Genomic DNA, 19,685 nt, shown 5'->3' with positions numbered 1-19,685 from the left:
TGTAAGGATGCTATAGAAATCATTTAAGTCTATTATTTATTGTAAGCTGACCCCAGACCATATAAACAAGGCTCACTTGTCTAGTTTAAATGGGGAAATAAATCCATGAGAATATGTTTAATTTTACAACTACTAGATGAACTGCAACTCTGAAAATCTAATCAAGTAAATATAACTCAGTTGTACATGTGGTGCAAGTATTAAAGGGTACAACACGTGCCTATAGGTGTTGGTTGATGTACAGAATTAGAGACAATGTGTATCCTGTTGCAGATAATGTGTGGTCTTCTTACTGTGAATCTGATGCATTTGTGCGATCTGATTAACAAACCAGTTTCATGATATGCAGTGCATCTAAAATGCAAATGGCTATAAATCAATGTGCTCTGGGTTGTTGCCAAATTATATGCAATTAAGCACAGGAATGTAAACCCCTATAGACACTTTGATCAACAAATGGAATAATGCCAATCTGTACATACACTATGTGTGTCAAGGTTCGAATCAATTCAGATTGTGTGACGTGACCCGTTCAAATCTGCACACAGTCCTTTTTCTCTGCCACTCTCATGTCGCAACCATAGCTTGGATCCCTGCCACTGTGACAGTGGCACAATCCTTCAAGCGGCACCAGAGCACCTGACCATGTGTTTAGTGCCCTGCTAAAATCTGGGAACAGAGCAGCCATGAATGAGAACGTTGGGGAGCGGTGCCAGGAAGCTTCCACCAAGAGCTGCTTGTACCGTTCCCTCCCCTATGGATACGAGTAAGATACGGAGCCAGGGCCGAGCAGCACACATGAAGAACACATTGACCTATACAGTGTATACTGGTCTCTAACAAGGTTTCTGTCCTCCTTGTGGACTAATTACAGGAAATTACATTTTTATACTTGCCCCAAGTGTACTACTGGCCTCATATTCACGCCCAGCGTGAGGGCTAATACCTGAATAGACCAGTGTCAAAACATGTGCAAAGAAGGTAGTTACAGTATTTTCAAAAACACAAAGTCTGTCAATGCTCTTGTTTCAGCTTGGGCACAGAGGCCACGGACATTTACAGTAAAGTAATGACTTATCAAAGATCACAGATTTGGCAGTTCATCTTGTTTATGCGAGAAAAAAAAATGGTGCCTTGAACAAATTCTGCATTGAAAAAATAAATTATTTGCAAAAGATAACTCAATTTGTAGGGCAATGACAAATCCAATGAATGGACAAGTGAGTTACTGAAGGAACTGATGACTGAGCTGAGTAGCACATCACTGTGAACACCCCACCTTCATTGTTTCCTAATTGCATCAGCAGTATCATCAACAGTACAGTATGTCACAGCAACGATGGCATTTGGATACAGGAACAATGTAACACCGTAGAGAGGCAGGTCATTCATTGGTTTGATGGACAAGACAGTAACAGTCAGCATCATCACACCCGTCAGACAGTGAAAACATCACAAAGCCTTACGAGCTGACATTATAGCAAGGTTAGCCGTTAATGGGTCATGCAAGGTAAAAGAGTTTCTGCTGAGAGGACACACAGTCTTTCAAAAACACCACAATGACTTCCAGCAAGAACCAAAGGATCTCTGTCTGGAATAGGGACACCAAGGCCCACTCCTGAAACTATGCACATTAAGCATGTCCCTGGTGGATGAGAGGGTCACCCCAATGTGACTGCATGTTGCAGAAATAGCTGTTTTCATGTGAGCACCAAATAGCAGGTATGAAATACCCCACCATCATGGAAGTTGGTGAGCTGCTGGACAAGGATCCCTTTTAAAAATCTATAGTGGTACTAGAAAACCAAAATGGCTAAATTAGAGACTCAGATGCGTGGATGGTGGTTCATATGAGGAATATCCTTTCTGTTAAGTGTGCGTGTGGTGTTTTTGTTTTTTGTCATCTGTGCCAGTCATGGATTGGCCACGCATGCTACACCATGCCAGAGCAGTGGCTCAGGCAAAAAATTAAAGAATAATAATATACAACATTTTAACAGATTGCCTGCTGCAGCGCTCCTTAGGGCGGTCATTAATAGCCTTTACAGACCATCACTGATGGTAGTCATCATCTAAAATGTTGGATTGTTGGTACGATGCCAAATACTGTACACGTGTCGCGATGTAACACGCAGACAGAATGGCTTCAGGCAAATATGGAGATAAGGCTTTCACTGGAACACGAGACATGAGAGTATTTATTCTCTTTGTTGTAAAAAGAAAAAGTATTTCTGCTCTGCAAAATCAGAGCTGGGGCAATTATCATTGCAACAGAATTTAACCTTGAAAAAGACTGAATTTCGAGCTTTGTCATGCCAAGAACTCCAAAATGAGCAGAGGAGATCAAGTAGGCAGAGACACTGTAGCAGCTTCAGCAGAGAGACATGTGTTCATAAAGAGTATGGATGCATTTCAGAAGACCTACATTGTCAGAACAAGTGTGGGAAAACACTAAGGGACAACTAAAACTAATAAATAAGCCCTTTGGAAAGAAGGCGAGATATTCATCACTGGAAGGAGCTCAGGGCTGCTCCTCGTGGCAGCATTTAGGGAGGGAGCGGGGGAGCTGGGAAGAGCGGAAGGCTCTGGATATTGTTCGGTTGTCACAGATTAAAATGTCTCTTCAGTGCAGTGTGAACTCGGGAACAGCGCGGTGCACTTGTCTTGGCAGAGCGCATCTGCAAAATAGCCAAAGATGATCCTGACAGCTCCATGTCTGCCAGGCTACAATGCCATACTGGGAAGATGCCAATATGCACAATCTGTCCAACCCAATACTTGTAAAATACATTGTTTTTCAGTCTTTCACTGACTGGGGAGAGTAAGACCGAGCCTTTGTCTGACGTGATGAACAAGGCAAAGTGCCACACAGCTTGTCGTTAGCTAGGTGAAGTGTGTTAGTCTACTATCGGCGACTTGGCAGTCATGATGGAGGTGACTCTCTTTCAGTTGTCATTCAAGGAGTAACAAAAAAGAAAAGCCCCCTGTGATCACAAAAGCTGAAATTGAAAGAACAAAACTGCATTTGAGTTGGGGAAAAGTCAATTTAAAATAATACATATTAAATTGACTAAGTTTTTTCAAGCCACTGGATTTAATTTAAAATTGTTCTTTGCAAATTAAGTTTTGAATTAATTTAACAAATACACTCTGGTTGGACCCTGCAGCACTCACACTGCAGTCACTGTGTGTGTTGGTCAGCCTGCCCAGAAACATGTATTGGACACTTGACATAGTCAGGAGAGTCCAATAAACACCAACAGCATACAAGGCATGTGGAAACAAAGCCTTTCTTTTTTGTTACCTCTGCTGAGGTTTTCTATTTTCATGTGCTAACACTGTCAATATAACGCAAACACAGGATTTTTGTTTTCCAGACACGCTTCCTTGATTTGGCACATCCAGGTTACTGTTACTTGACATCTTGTCAGACAAAGGCAAGTCTTTCTCTTCAGGGTTGTAGCTGCCATAGTGGACAAGAGGTTAAAAAACAAAAGAAAGAAAGAAAGAATAGCCTGACTTGTATAACTCATAGCCATTTTTAAGATGATATTTCCTTTGGTGGGAATATTCTCTTCAGGTAAGGAATCAAGTGAAATAACAGACAACAAAATCCTGCAACAATTCATTCTTCACTTATACACATGCTGTAGTTTGTCTGAAGTGTGCTAGGGGCATCGAATGATAAGTGACACATGACAGTGTTTTGGATTTGAGACACATCATCACTTTAAGTCTGGGTCAGTTGGTTAACCACAGGTTTCTTCCACAAGGGATCAAGAGTCCAAACCTTGCACAACTCAGACATATACTCAGCTACAGCACAAGCATACATACACTGCAGTTAAATTATCATTCAAAGCATCAACATAGGAGAGTTTACAAGTCTCTGTTGGTGGTAGGTCTCTTTTCACAGAGTGATTCCATTTAATTAAAAACAGGAAAATTTAATTGTCTAGAAGAGCTTATTGTGTGCTTATGATTTAACTTAAATCCCGTTTACACCTGAAAACATGCATCTCGTATTCAGATTGTATATGGATACAATTTGACATAATGGAATGTATTATTATTATTATTATTTATACAGTATTTATGCCCGCATAGTTGTATGCAGATACAGTACACATTACCGTTTACACTTGTGTTCCATGTGGTCACAATGCGTCCCTGACCACCTTCGGAGGTGGTTTGGCAGATCAGACCACAATCCGTCCTCAATGTGTCTTCTGTCGTTTACACCTGTACTTTCATGTGGTCAAGCACTATCTGATTGCAATCCGATTACTGAAAACGCATGGAATACCAGGTGTAAAGGGGGGGGGGTTGTAAGTTATGAAATGAAGTTTATTGTCTTCAAAAAGAAGGAAGTGGAAAAACAGAAATATTCAACTGGAATACATCTTTAAATTATAACATTTATATGAAAAAAAACTGCATTTTTCATACTCCAGGGCAATACTCAATACTCAACTTTTCTGCAGTAATTAGTCAATTAAAATAGTAAAACCGTAAAAACTCCTCAAAAATAGTAATTTGAATTATTTTTATAGAACTCAGAGTGAAAGAATAATAAAAGAAAAGCAATTCTCCATATCTGAGGAGGTGTAGTACTATACATAGCCCAACGACTGAAACTTCTTTGAGGTGACATTTATATTTGAATGTTTCTAGTGCCGACAGGAGCAGAAAGCTGGATGTCATGCTTACCAGGGAATGAATAAAAATGTGAGAGTAATCAAAGAGTTTTACTAGTTCACCAGATCACAGCGTTACTCATATTATTACTGAGGTATCCAGCAGGGTAATGCAGGAGACGGTGGATTCAAAGGGAGCAACTTAACATCATCTTGTGGAATAACATGGTCAAGTTAGTCTGTTTAAAACACACAAACAACATAATATATAGTAAACTCAAAAGGAAAACAATCAATACTACACTAATGAAGTGATCACTGCTAAAAATCTTTTTGATCGCGCTGAAGCTCAGAGAATACTATGAATGTTACATTTTTAGTTTGGCGCATAGAGAATGCTCAAAGAGAAAATCAAATCAAAAGGCTCCAGCTAACAATTTGATTTCTTTTTTTTTTTAGAGAGAGCTCCTTACATGACATTAGAATGGTCATTAACACTCTCCAGTGTTCATTACAATCAGGCTGGATAGACAAACAACAACATCAATGATGAATGCTAGATGAGATTACAAAGGAAAATAACACCACATGAATCTTTTAGAATTCAAATAGGGTATTAAGTTAGATCACTGACATGCAATGCCAGATATTTGACTTTTCTCAATGCCCAGACCTACAGTAGTTCTTACTGAAGGTGTTCCCTCTGTGATTGTTTCACTAGAGGTGATGAATTGTCACCTGGATCTATGGAGCTTTTAGCACATTTCAGCTCATTGTTTTGGTTTCACAGCCCTTCCTCAGGGTGATGGCACCGTTGTGTTTACTGTAACCCTGTCTCTTACAAGTTACAAACTATATGTTTTTTTAACCAGTCAAATGAAGGAAGTAACCAAAATCTGCAACTCAATATCCATCACCAGCCAGCGCCATGACACGGCAAAGTAGGAGGCTGATTGGAGTGGAGTTGGATGAAACAGGAGAGAAGAAAACACAGCCAAGAGATGCTTTGACATTATCGTTTATGATTTTTGGACAGATGTGTTTCATTGAACACAGAGAATGTTAAGTTAAAATGGGATCAAGTCTCTATAAGGAAAAATAAAACTATATTAAAGCAGAAGTAAGCGATCCGGTCGTTTTGGCTAATGCTACGTTCCAGGCAGGCTTTTGAAACCATAAGTTACAGGTTCAAGTCACGACTTTGTAGCGTTCCAGGCAACCCGCAACTCGCGTTTCTCCGACCGGTTTTACTTGTGAAAATCACTATAACGGCCACTCGTGTTTTTCCGACCCGTGAACTCGCACCAAATCGAACTGGTATACGACTTCACAGGTGGAAAAAACACGAGTTACGAGTTGCCTTGAACGCACCATAACTTCTTGTCAGCCGACGGAGTTAGCAGCCCCCGCCCTCGTCATGGATCTATTGGTCCTTGTCCCTACGTCACCACATTCACGCGCATCCCTTGGCTGCACACACAGCCCTTCATGTCGTTCTCTCTCCTCATTGGATACAAATTGTAGGATACAAGAAAAGTTTTCTCCTCGGCTCAGAGCAGAGCAGAGTGACTGACAGACCCGTGTTTCGGTCCAAACACTCTATGTAAGTGATTGCTGTCGGAAGATATAACTATTTAAGACTTATATTAACACAAAAATATCGCTTACTTCTGCTTTAATTCATTAAGGTGAAAAATACTGCAAATTATATTCTTAATATACGTATCTGATATATTAAATGTGACATTAATTCTGCCATCTTTAAATTCAGGACAGAAGGGCAGCACATAAAAATGTAATTTCAATATTCATTAGTGGTGTAACTATGTCCTCTTTTTAAATGGTGTATATGCTGAAAATTAGGCAAATGAGCATATTGAGCATGAGACTTGAAATACTTACACACTTAAACCTTTCTAAGCGATGTTTGAGCAATGCAAGTGATACATACAGAGCAATGATGAGAGGTAGCTTTAGAAGAATAATGAGCTCCTTTGGCTAAAATTACTTTGCTAATATCACTTTCTTTCCCAAATATTTTACTTTAGAAGCTTCATGTCAGTCTCTTGAGCTGCGACTCACCAGTCATTTTAATTTGCCCTCATTTTGTATGCACGGTGCAAAAAACACGCATATGTAAAATTGTAGAAACCAAAAGGTGACTGAAACAATTAAAGCTTAGAGCAATTAAAATGCTAACTCTCTTGGACTTTAATGGAATAATTGAAAGTGTCCTCAGCCACAGTAGCATTATGCCTCGCTATGCCAGGGCATGGCGAAAATTAATTTCTGTAACCCCTGATTCCACAGGAGCCACGGTTTCCTCAAATGCCTCGATGACCCACCACGCTGATGGTCATACATCACCAGTGACTGCTTAATTATAAGGGAGCCATTTCAACCGTGTAGGGTGCACTGTATCTCCATGCATATCTATCAGGACGGAGATAAGAATAGTAGTCTTCCCTTCCCCATTGTGTGAGCTCGGGAATATTAAATGACCTCAGGCATATGCTCAATTATACGAAATGAGCCAGGCCGAGTTTAAATATGAGATGTTTTCTATTCATTTCAGGTTTTTTAGGCTTTCATTTTGTTTTTTGGTGGTTGGCTAACTGGTGTATTTAACATTATGTCCAAGCAGTCAATGAAACATGTCTAATTTCCATTCCGTGATGTACTGTAGCTGCAGACACGCAGATCCCATACAATAGATGATTATGCTCTGTAATGTGGCACATGAAAGGCTCTGAACTGCCAGCCTTTACAGCATCTCATTCTGGTAAAATACTACCTGTCCTCCCCGTGAACTCAAACATGCCACTTCTCTGAAAAATACTCCATAGTGCTACATACAATGTGACTGATAGCTGTTTCCTCTGAACTTCACATTCAAAGTCCCACTGCATCATACCATCCCCGGTTCTGCCGACAAAGAAATGCAATTATATCTCACCTATAATTCTTCTTCATCCCATCCCAAAAAAAAAAGGAAAAAAAGTTCCATATTACATCATGCATTGTGTATCGTGGATGGTTTCAGTTGTAGAGGTTGCACTGAAGGGAGAAAATTGCTTTTTCTCTGTGATCTGTCCTAGCAGTGGGATGGGGGCTTTGTTTAAGGGCTGCTCTAGTGCTTCTCAGAGGTCTGATCAAACCTCCGGTGTGACTCCTCTCTAGAGGCAACCTGTCTGGTGATCGATGTTAATAATTCCATGAATCACATTATCATATTCTCCTTTTCTTTCTATACTGTAGAGCCGTGAAAGTTCTTTCTCAAATGGTTTTGATTCTATCAATCACGATTGCCTCCGATAGTGTTTTCTCTTCGAGTGCGTGCGTGTGTATGCTTGTGTGTGCATGCTTCTAATGTTCATGTTTTGCTTTTTTGCAAATGTATGATGATGAAAGAGAAAAACAGCAGTACAACTGCTACATTTGACTTCTCATCACGCAGACTGAGACCACAGTGAGACAGTGACAGACAGCAGGGAAGTGCAATGGAGTACTTGACTGGAACTGATATATAGAAAACTACCCTTTCAATGATTTACAGTCACACTTTGGCTACTGCCAGAACATCCTTCAAAAGGTGCAAATCAAAGAGAGTAAAAGCAGTTTGACAAAAAGCCAACAACAACAAATAAAACCCAAGCAATAGTTGCTCAAGTGCTTTGAAGACACAATGCAAATCAAACAATTTCAGATGAAGGCCTGCAGGCAGGGCCAGGGGAGCAGTGCATGTTGTCATTCAGAAATGGAGCAAAAAATTGATGTAACAGTTGGGTTATATTAGATCACAAAAGGAGGCATGACTATAAGACTCTAAGACAGACTGCTATGTTAAACAGAAGTCAGTCTGACACTGGAAACAAGAGTAATATGGTCAGAGATGGTGAGTGCCTTTAACTGTGACAAACCATACTCGCATTTTCACAACACAATCTATTTTTATAGAAGAAAGATTTAAGAAATGATTTCAAACATACACACAAAAGTAGTGTAATTCACTCAATGCAAACATCAAATAAAGCATTTAAAACATCAAATGAAATGTTTTCCATAACTTTGACATGTTAAATGTATTTCATCAGTAACTAATTATGGCACTGTAAGGTCTGAAGTGAATAACTGAAAACAGTTGTATGGTTATTCTGAGGATTTCATGTCATAATTTACTTAGGCTAATATAAACCATTAGGTCACACTGATGTGTTATATGTGTTTCCTCTCTAGAAAGCAGGTACAGTAAGTGTCTTGAAAAAGACAGGAAGTTTTGAGGTCTGAGGTGCTGCATCTGCACATGTGATCACTGAGGAACAACAGTTTCTTCTGGGAAATCTACATGAATTTATGCATTTAAAATACAGCCAGTGTAGCAGCACTCAGCAGATGCTCAGCACTCGGCTTTTCCCCCTGTGATGTTTCAAATTATTATGATACATTTGATGCGTTTTGAGCACAAACTGTTGTGTCTGTATATTAAGCATCAGAATTTGTCAGATAACTTTTGGGTTGAAGGATGGTGACAAAGTGCCATGGTGCTGTTTGAATGAAAAAAAAAACCTACATTTTTTAGAAAGCTCCGTCTTTGTAAGCACCAACATCTACGCACATTGTCAGAGCAGATACGGTGCTTACAAATAAATATTTTATGAATTACATCTGTTGATGCAAGAGTTAGGATGAACCCAAAAAATGAAAATCACTGAAAAGAACAACCACAAACAAACACACAATAGATAAATAGCTTAGAATTAGAACTAGTCCATGTAGTCAACAACACACTGTGGACTGTGGAGCAGTGTGTAAAGTTGAATATATGAATAATACATTCTTAAAATGAAAAAATGATACTGTCAAATCAACTAGTTATGAGTGAGTCACTCGGTGGAAAACAAATTTATCTGATCGCTCCGTCAGTCAATTGTCATTTTCACCTGCGCTGCGGCTGTTACCTGTGCCTCCACCTGCTGCTGTCATGCGAAGGAGAGGCAGTGCAGGGGACGGACAGCGAAAAAGCAGAGAGACTTGGGAAAACGATTGCTTGAGTGAGTGAGAAACTGGCAGCTCAATGCCAGAAGAATAGAGTGCTCACACTTGAGCCTGGCCCAGAACTGACAGCATCAGACATAATGATGTTCAGTCAAAGAGCCAGGAGAAACCTTGGGGCCATAAGGCCAAACCAGAGAGTCTTCTGTCCTGTTCTGACTGCCTCAATATGCCTCTTCTTTCATTCCCTCTTTGCATTTTATACAATAATGTCTCCTTACAAAGATGCCACCCGATAAGATAAAGACAACTCCCCATGCACACCTGCTCAATAATACAGTGTGAGACTGTGCTGCTGTCAAGAAAACAAACACCAAGCAGTGAAACTAGAAACACTCGTCTAGCACAAATTAAATCTTAATGCCGGAGCTGATGTGAGAATCATGGAAAGTGATTTGTCCACACAACTGGCCACACAAAAAGCCACTGCCAAACAGGAAATAACAGCTGTTGTCTCTCGCGGTGAGGTTGTTTGAGGAGTTTTTACCACTGGTGAGGCTATGAAGCAATTTTTAATGAGCTGGGCCCTGTATTATTACGTCTCTGGTCCTCTCCTACATTAAGTAAAAAAAAAAAAAAATCGTCTCTTGGAAGTCGACGGTCGTGATCGTTGCTTTGCAAGACCTTCCACCATTGTTGCATTTTTCATGGCTATAAAATACTAACTTCCTGGTTAGCATGCTTATTTTAGTCACAGAAATGATAGAGGTCAGTGTTAACTTTGGCATTGATTTTTTTTTTCCAGGCTAGAGGTAGTTTTAGCAAATAAATGTATTAGGTCTGAAGCTGGTCTCACAAGGTTTCTACAATCGTAAGAAAAAAAAGGCATTTATGCTAATGTTGACTATGTAGCAATAGCATTGTTCCTTTAAACAGATAAGAAGGAAAGTAGCACAAAGGGAAAAAAAAGTTCAGAGGAATCCATCAATCCTCAACTGACATACAAAAAATACATTAAAATGAATGTGTTTGAATATGATATATACTTCACAGTATTGAAGAAAACTGTGACAAAGCACTTTCAGGGTTAACCTTTCCATGTCCGTGTTAATCAGGAGGATGATGTGTTAGAGGAGGTTACAGGAGTAAACGCTTTGAAATAGAAAGCTACAAGTGCCAAAAACCTATTTAATTAACAGAAAGCTGGTAAAAATTAAATTCCGGCAGTGTTTTAGACCAGTTGTCTTAAGGTCTTGATACCAAAGACCAGTGCAGTGAACAGAGTAATCTTCGGAACGGAGAAGCAGACAAATCAGTGAATGAGTATTTCAAGGTTTTAATCTGATAGAAATGTGCAGAAACTATTTGCAAATCAAAATGAAGGGTACTGTACATAAAAAAACACCGTTAATGACAGATGAACACTGTCATGGCTTACTGAGGCTTTTGAATAAAACAGAGCCATAGTTAACTTTATTAGTAACACCTTTCCCTGCTCTAACAATCAAGGCAAACTGCCTGCTGTGAAAAAGGCCAATCTATAAAAATCACACTGCCAGGAAAGAATTGATCGTCAACGTTGTTATACCAGGTCAAACGCCGGCATGAAATCTTATCAGCATTTTCTTTTTTTCATTGTACTCTGCAGTCAGAGTAGACATTGTTAGGAGGGTTATGAAGCAAAGAATAATAATAATAATAACACAAAAAGAAAAGGTGAAAGTGCAATAACTTTTTTGAAGCTCTATGAATAAGGCATAGGACTAGACTTGAACCTAGGTTGAACTTTATAAATGTTTATTACTGAAGTCATTATTTCATGGTTATGTCACTTTCAGTGCAAATTTGACACTGTTGTAAAAATCCTAGTTCTGAGAGCTTAGCAATTGGGTCATGAGTGTGCAAATGGCAGGTTTAAATGTACATGATTGTCAAATAATCCCACAAGAGAGTCTTGAGTTTTTATGCTGGTTTTACAGTGTACACAGCACTGATGAAGTTTAGCACTGAACACAAGGAGCAATGGCAAAAACTATAGAACCAGAACCACTGCTTGTTTCCCATGTGAAACCATCAGCGCTGTCCCTTTATCCATGGATGACTGAAAATAAAGGTCACAAATGTCATATCCATGTGTTGGCACAAACAACCTATATCATATTTACACTGGAAAAATTGTAAGAATAACATTTTTTTTTTTTTTTTTTTACACGTCAAGCTGTTGACAGAAATATGTCTTGTTGAAGTGTTAATTCTATACTGAAAGTGACATAAACGGAATGACACTTCCATGCATCAAGTATAATACATTCATGATGTTGCTTGTTTGTTTCAGTTTCCTCTGCCAAGTAATGACAGTGTCAAGCCAGCCATATGCACACCTCCTCACCCGACGTGTCACCAAAGGTGTTTTGAAGGTGAAAGAGGAAGAGGAAGAGGTGGAGCTGTGAGCAGGAGAGGTGAGAGGATTCGAGAGAACACGGAGGTGGATCGAGCGAGGAGATGGTGCATGGAGAAGAGAGGACAGACAGAAATAGAGAAGGCGGTGGGATGTGCGAGGAGAGGTGAGCTGTAAAGTCAACAACAGAATAGGTGCGAAATGTGGGACTTGAAGCTTGAAAAAGTTGGAATTTGGGGAGAAAGAGCAAGGGGTGAAGTGATGAGGAAAAAATAAAAGACTGGGATTGGAGGAGACAGCTGTAAAAACACAGCGAGGAGTATTTAGAGCAAGTTAACATGAAGAAGCAAAGCACTTACACACTGACATCCATAGAGGTGAGAGGATGTTACCAAATAAATATATTAAAAAGGCAAGCGGAGTAACAGGATGGTCAATTATAGCACAGAAAGTGTTGAAAGTGCAGAGGTTGGTTTTAATGATAAATTCTGGAGGGAAGAAAATGTTTCAGTGAAAGGATGCTGCAGATCAAAAACACATCGGAGGTTTGTACTGAGTATACCATTTAAAACATTAGCAAATCTTTATGCATCACTATAATGAAGCTGCAATGTGGCAGAAAACACAACTGAAACTAGATAACTATATAAGAAAGACTAAATAAGAATACAGCTCTGTGTAAATGCCCAACCAGCCTTCTGCTCCACCTGCTGATGGCTGGTAATTGCATACCTCTTAACGTAGACACTCCCCTCCTCCATACCCTAACAACACACCATGAGCAACAGGTAATAAAACAAGAGGGTACAGTATAATTAAAGCTGCAGCTGTAGCTGAGCCTTCACCTGATCTTAACCTCCCATGTCCACACAGGAGTCATTATTGGTTCCTCTCTCTGGTATCAGTTACACTAACTCCACTGCTTCCTGTGAAAAGGAGAGCCTTAATACCAGCTGGAAGGACAAACAGAGGCATCGCACTCATTATGCAGCTCGGAGATAAGTCTTCGCTTATCTGAAGTGGCCGATCACATCGAGGTGTCTCGACACACTTAACAGTAAGAGAGGATTAACAGTGGCAGGGACACACAGTGGGACTCTGATGGACAGGTCATCAGCATGCATAAGTTTCTCTCCATAAATAGATCCTTCATACATATCTGATGATGGGACAGCACTTCACACATCGCTGCGAATGCTGGGTCACATCAGTCTTTTAAATGATGACATTTTATGGGGGCGCAGTGGCTTAAGCAGGCGCCCCATGTGTTGAGGCTATAGTCCTCGTGCAGGCGGCCCCGGTTTGAATCCCGCATCGGACGGCCCTTTCCTGCGTGTCATTCTCCCTCTCTCTGCCTCCCCATTTCCTTCTCTCTCGACTGTAATGTCAAATAAAGGCTTAAAAAAGCCCCAAAAATATACTTAAAAAAAAATAAAGAAATCAATTCATCCCAATGGAATCGATGCGATTCACAAAGTAAATCTGTGCAACAACTTTTTTTTACTTTGAATTCAACTTGATGCAAATGTGTGCCATTTACCATTATAGCAAGCTTTCAGTCCACACTATTGGCAGTGCTGATCTTTAGGTAATGGAAAGCAGGAGAGGAGGCTATCATCACTTATTACGTAGCCGTGCCTCACCATCAACTTTTAATTGACCTCCACTAAATAGGAATGCTTTGCAGAGAAGAGTTAATGGTAATATGTCTGTTGAATAAACCGTGTAAATGTATTGTCTCATTAGCAACTGAGCTAACAAGCCCCCCCCCCCCTCTTCAATAACTCCTCATTGAATAAAATGACGCATAATCTCAAGAACAAAATGCCAGGGGGGAGAAAATGGCAAACCAGCAGAGAGAAGCACTGCAGCAGTAACATGTTCCCAGCTGGTTGACATGTAAGTTTTGCTGTGCTACTTTCTGGTGTGACCTTAAGTCTGACAAAAATTCACATGACAACCACCCAGTGGGGCTATCTCTCCCTTTACAGATTAAAATGCCCATGCTATCTAGTTATGACACTACGTAACGTGACACTCCAGAGGGAAGAGGGTTCTAACAGCAGTTACACATGACACTGTGGATGACACATAGACTAAAAGACAGTCATTCCAACCACAAAAGGGTTTCAAAAACTGTTTCTGTATGTCCAAACCCACATTTATTTCACATCAGCCTCGATAACTTACCATAACTGAGATGTGCAGCAGATGCATGTGTTCGTGGAGAACGTGAGCGGGCTCCCGGGCCGTGGGTTGTGTCGTCTGAGCCAGAAGCTCAGACTCGGTCATGGACACGTGGAAGTACAGCGTTCCGTTTTCCAACCACTGCTGCTTCCAGTGTACCTGAGAAATCTCTTCACCTGTACCCGACATCTCTGCAGGGAGACACAAGGAGAGAGGGATGGTCGTTTAATGGATGAGGAATTAACATTTAAACTGCCTGTGTTAAATTAAGTACAATGTACAATTTTAAGAAAACAATAACAGTTAAATAGTGTGTGATGAATAAGTGGAATTCTAAGTGTCTGTCTTCTCACTCTCTCTCTCTCTCTCTCTCTCTCTCAGTTCACATCAACACTGTGCTGCGACCAGAAACCTGGAACCATTGAGTAGCTGGACAGACTTCTTAGGCTGTCATAATACTGTGCTGTTGTGCAGCTGGTTCAGTAAGAATTACTGTCAAGTGACTGCCTTGCTTAGCTGCTTTGATGAAATCTTTATGATGACAACCTTTTCACTCATGGCATTAGTCAGAGATTAGTCTGAATTCAAAATGAAAAAGCAGAAAGCTTCACAAATGTTTCAGCCAGTCCAATCAATACAGCGCTTCAATTATAACCCAAATGAGCCACAGATGGGAAAGGCTTATTTCCATTAATATCCATTTGTTTACACTCCACTTGTTTGTCAGGCAAGACAGACACACAGAGAAACAAAAGGGGAAGACAATGGGTCTATCAAGCTCCATTGAATTTATATGTAGTTGTAAAAATTATACAGTATGTCCTCCTCTTATCTGCATAAATCATCCTACATTTTCTACCAATATAAAACCATTAGCTCCAGGCCGGTGCTGGCATTAAGTATCCAACATCAAAGGAAAGCTGGTAACATTTAAAAGTAAAAGGACAGGGGGAAAATGTGCAAATTAAAATATACACACATAAATATATATAAAAACACAACTCAATTCCAATCTATGGGGCAATGAAAAAGAGTGAGGGGATCACCAGTTTATCTCGATATGGATCACAGCACACAAATCTAATGCTATCAAGTGGGAGTGGTTTTCAGTAGAGGAGTACTGAGAAGCCTCAGGGAGCCCAAGATTGCGAGGCTTGATACAGTATTTGTCATGAGGCCGGGTGACAAGGGCATAGACATCTGCTGACATCTCCTATCAGCGGCAGGTAGCAAATGACAAATGGCTTTCGGTGCAGCTGGTTATTAACCTGCTGACTCTGGGTCAGGGGACATGGGCGGCAGGGGAGGGTTAGGTGAGCTGTGCTCGGGTAGTGCCACGGGGCTTTGGGTCCAGTGAGGGGAGCGTACAGAGCAGACATCAGAAAATGACAGCTTCGAAACATAACTTAGAACTTATATTAATGTACCATTACCTTGTAGGTTACTTTATTCAAATACAATTAATGTAAACCCTACGTTGTTTTTTTTTAACTTTTACTTTGTCCTCTTCCATGATAGTATAATTATTATATTAATCTATTTTTTTTTTTACTATCAACATATAATTAATTCTTTCAGATGTCAGAAAATAGTGGTGCATGACGAGCACCAACTCTAGGGGCATCTTCAGTTTGATAATTAAAATTGATGTAAAACAAACATTCAATCTTCACATTTGCTGAGCAGAATTCAGAGAATGTTTTGCAATTTCACCTCTTAAATAAATACTATAATCAATCAATGATAAATAATAATAATAATAATAATTTTCTGACTATTGATTGGTTGATTATTTCTAAATTAGGTCTGTATACAATTATTTTTTATCCCCATACTCTCTGAAAGCACACTTTAAAAATCCTCCTCCTTTTAATAGACCTGTGAACTGTTCTACACTTTTGCTGACTGCGGCTTATGATGGAATTTTGTAGTGTGTGAAATTCTTAAACGCCATAACTGCTGGCTGCTCAGCTCTTTATGTTTAATCTGTTGGCTGAAGACTCACTGCTTGACCTATCACCCTGACAGAAGATAAAGCTTTGTCTGCTGGGCCAACAGTGAGGTGCCTCTTACCATCTGTTACTGTTTTAAACAGCGCTTATAAAGCTCCTGTCAAGTTTACCTTGGAACTTTGCTGATGTGCTTTATGCGCAGTTCATAGTTTTAAATAACTCTGGTTGTAGACAACACTGACACTTGGTTTGATGCAAATTAGAAGTGATTTCCCTGCAAAACAAATGGTGCAGTAATAGAGGTAAATAACATGCAGGATGGATGGACAGTAATAGAGTTTCTGTGGCTGTTACCTAGCTTTGTACGATTCTTATGTAGATGAGGGAGCTCAGCAAGCATGCTATTTAAAGACAAAAGGACTGTGTGTGTGTCCTTGTCTTTTGTGCTGTGAGACTTGTCACTGGGCACCTAGCCAGACGTTAGAGGGATATAGGTGTATGGCCTCAAGGTCTGCTTGTAATTCATTAGGAGGAACATTATTAATGTGTATATGTGCATGACTGTGTGCGCGCGTGGATACCGCACGAGTGTGACTGAAGCCAGCGTGCTCCCAGCAAGGGTGTCAGCAGTGCAGTGTCTCCCGAACTGAGTCCAAGGACAACCCGAAGGGATGCCATGGCGACAGTTTCATAAAGCCAGGAAGAAATGACTGCATGGATCACAGAGAAACGGTGACACATCGTAACGCTTTGATCCTTACAGAGTAAAACAGCTCATTGGAAGTGCTTGTGTTTTTCTTACGGGTTATGAACACTGTGGCCGTGAAGCTCTAGTAGAAGACATTATGGCTGTCATATTATTCAAAATTGCTCAGATGACCACGGTTGTGCTGTTGCAGGTTAGGCCATTACATTGCTACAGGCCATTTTCCAAAACCTTACACCACATGCAGTGCTCCAGGACGCAGCCACTGGTGTCAGCCAATGAAAATTCATGAGAAATACCATCAGCAAAATGTGCAATAATCTTCTCAGTGATAAATCCAATTTGTTGAAACACTTCAGTTGTAAGCTTTGGACATTGCGCATTTGCCTGTATCTCATGTTTAATTCAATTGTTGTTTGATGAAACTCAAAGTATCAGAGTCCTATGCACCAGAGGTATTCAAAACAACAATAACAATAACTAACTTTGACACGAGGTGGGTGGAGGGGGCATTTGTTCATCTCTGAACATGACTGGACAGCAGCAGAGGAAGTTCAAAAGCAGTTCGGCTGACTTTTGTCTATTTGTCAGCATCAGAGCTGAGAGCGTCAGAGCGGCAAAGTGACCTGAGTCATGCTGATTTGTGTCCACTTCCATCACTCCGTTCTAATGCCATTATAGTTAGTTGTGCAACAAGGTCGTCTCTATGTGAGACTCTATGGTTTGCCATTCTGTTGTCCTGTGTTGTGCTTCTTTTTTTTTTTACAAAGAAAACTACACTTTTTATGTCTTATTATATCAATTTTACTGAATCTTAGTTCAGTCGCTTTTCACATTTTACAATAGACAGGAGAGAGATAGTGAAAGCTTGGACTAAATCCTTAATAAAGCCTTCTTACTCTTTACTAAGTCCTCTATGCAGGTACTTAAGATATAAGTGAAATCTCCTGAACACACATTGTCAGCAGAACTCTTATTACAAGAGCTGGTTATCATATAAGTGCTCACTCTGCACCTTGCTGTGTTTTTCAACATCCCCTTTTCTTTTATCTGCTTCTCCTCCAAGATCTTTCATCATTTCTTCATCATTTAAGGTTTGGCTGGGAGTGCTGAGTTAAATTCTGGGTTTACTGTATTGCCATTCCTTAAAAAAATGTGCCTTTAGCAAGGAGTGATTTCCACTTAACATTGTCTTCCAGAGCTTCATATCTGATGAGATGAGGTTTGCAGAGTGAGAACACGAGGCCTTGGGAGCCACCACAAAGGAGAGACAACACAAAACATGAACACTCTCGTCTAAATTCACACTGTGCTTGTCCAGTGAAAAAAAAATACAAGATAAACTTTTTTTTTCTCATAAACACCAGTGTGTTTCCACTCTAGATTTAGTGAAATTGGACCAGCTACAGAGGAACATCAGAGCCGTCCCACACATCTGTCACAGACTTATTCTCGTAACATCACAACAAATTGCTGTATTTTCCAAATCCAGCCTGTCACCTCTATCAAACCTGAATTACCCTTACCCATGATAGACGCAGCTATAGTTGCACCATGAAACAGACTGCTAAGATTAGTAAAGCGATGATCATGGAGCCCAACAAAATGTTGCACCACTCATTAAAGAAAAAATGTGCTAACAGAGCGTGATGTCTCACCTTAGACCAGGTGTTTGTGGTTTGCTGTCTGCTTTCCTGCGCACAGATGTCCACTGCCATGCTACATTTCAGTCAAACTGTTGTTCCTTTCCACAGAAGGTCGCTCAAAATTTCACTCTCAGCAGGTCATATTGCATTGGTGGCAGGTGCAGTGAATTAAAACTAAACATACAGCATTAAGTCAAGTCTCAGTGAATCCCAAGAGAATGCTAATTCTATTCTGTGGATGTGTGAGTATAAGCAACTGATTACCCCCTTGCTACAGCATTAGCAGGGGCAGCAAAGATATTTTCTAGGCCCACTTTTTTTTTTTTTTATCAATGAAGGGAAATACCTACTGGCCTCTGCCCTCTATTGCCCTTTTAGTTACCACAGAGGGCACTAATGAGCCTTTGTGATTATACAATAAAAGGAAGTAGTCTGTTTGTGTGGTGAAAATGACTAAACTAGGTGAAATCAATTTGTTTTATCCCACAGCTAATTCATTGTACAAAGTGTCTTTGCTTGTTAAAAGTAAAACCCACTTTAAAACTGAGTACATATTTGATGTTTCAACATTTCACTATTTGAATTAGCAGGGATTAGCAACTCCCTCATCCTGAACAACAGTAGAAAGACTGAAATGATGTCATCCAGAGACAAAATCCTGGGGCTGCTCCACTGATCAAGAACATTGCAAACTCCCTTAACGCTATGACGGTAACCATGGTGACTTTACTAGGTGTGTGGGGATATTTTCAGATTCACAGCTGGAACCCATTTGAATAGGATGTCTGAAAAATCTTATGAGCCCACAGAGTCAAAATCTAATCCAGTGTCAATGGACCATCTCCAAAACGTATTACCTGAAAACATCTTTTTACTTCAATCCCCAGTGCTCTTATTTCCCGTTAGAGACGGCAGCCTGTGTTTGGAGACACCGAGTGTAACAGCTGAATTTTGTTCTCATGTGGAAAGGGGCTTTACTTTAAATTCAGCCAACAAAAACACCATGTACCGTACACCATACATTATCACTACTTTTTGACACAGTAAATATCACAACAATCAATTACAGTGCTGGGAGGGTTACTTTTAAAATGTTTTCCCTGAGCCTCTATGCAGAATGCCCTCAAACAGACACAATTTAAAATAGGTTTTGTTTGTGAGTGTAGG

The 19,685-nt window shown here is 40.1% G+C and overlaps 1 protein-coding gene across 2 annotated transcripts in view; it reads right to left on the bottom strand.

Annotated features, from left to right (window-relative positions):
• astn2 (astrotactin 2) overlaps positions 1-19,685 on the bottom strand; it is a gene marked incomplete at both ends in the record, with an annotated part of 239,834 nt that overhangs the window by 182,193 nt on the left and 37,956 nt on the right. For both annotated transcript variants that reach the window (XM_083983273.1, XM_083983274.1), the window contains one exon: positions 14,218-14,405. In XM_083983273.1, the coding sequence (XP_083839399.1) occupies positions 14,218-14,405 (188 nt within the window). The remainder of the gene's footprint in view (positions 1-14,217; positions 14,406-19,685) is intronic.

Source organism: Trachurus trachurus (assembly GCF_905171665.1).
Source record: "Trachurus trachurus genome assembly, chromosome: 12".
In the NCBI taxonomy this organism is placed as follows: Eukaryota; Metazoa; Chordata; class Actinopteri; order Carangiformes; family Carangidae; genus Trachurus; species Trachurus trachurus.
The sequence above is the reverse complement of the archived record's forward strand: the minus strand, read 5'-3'. Positions and strand labels throughout refer to the sequence as shown.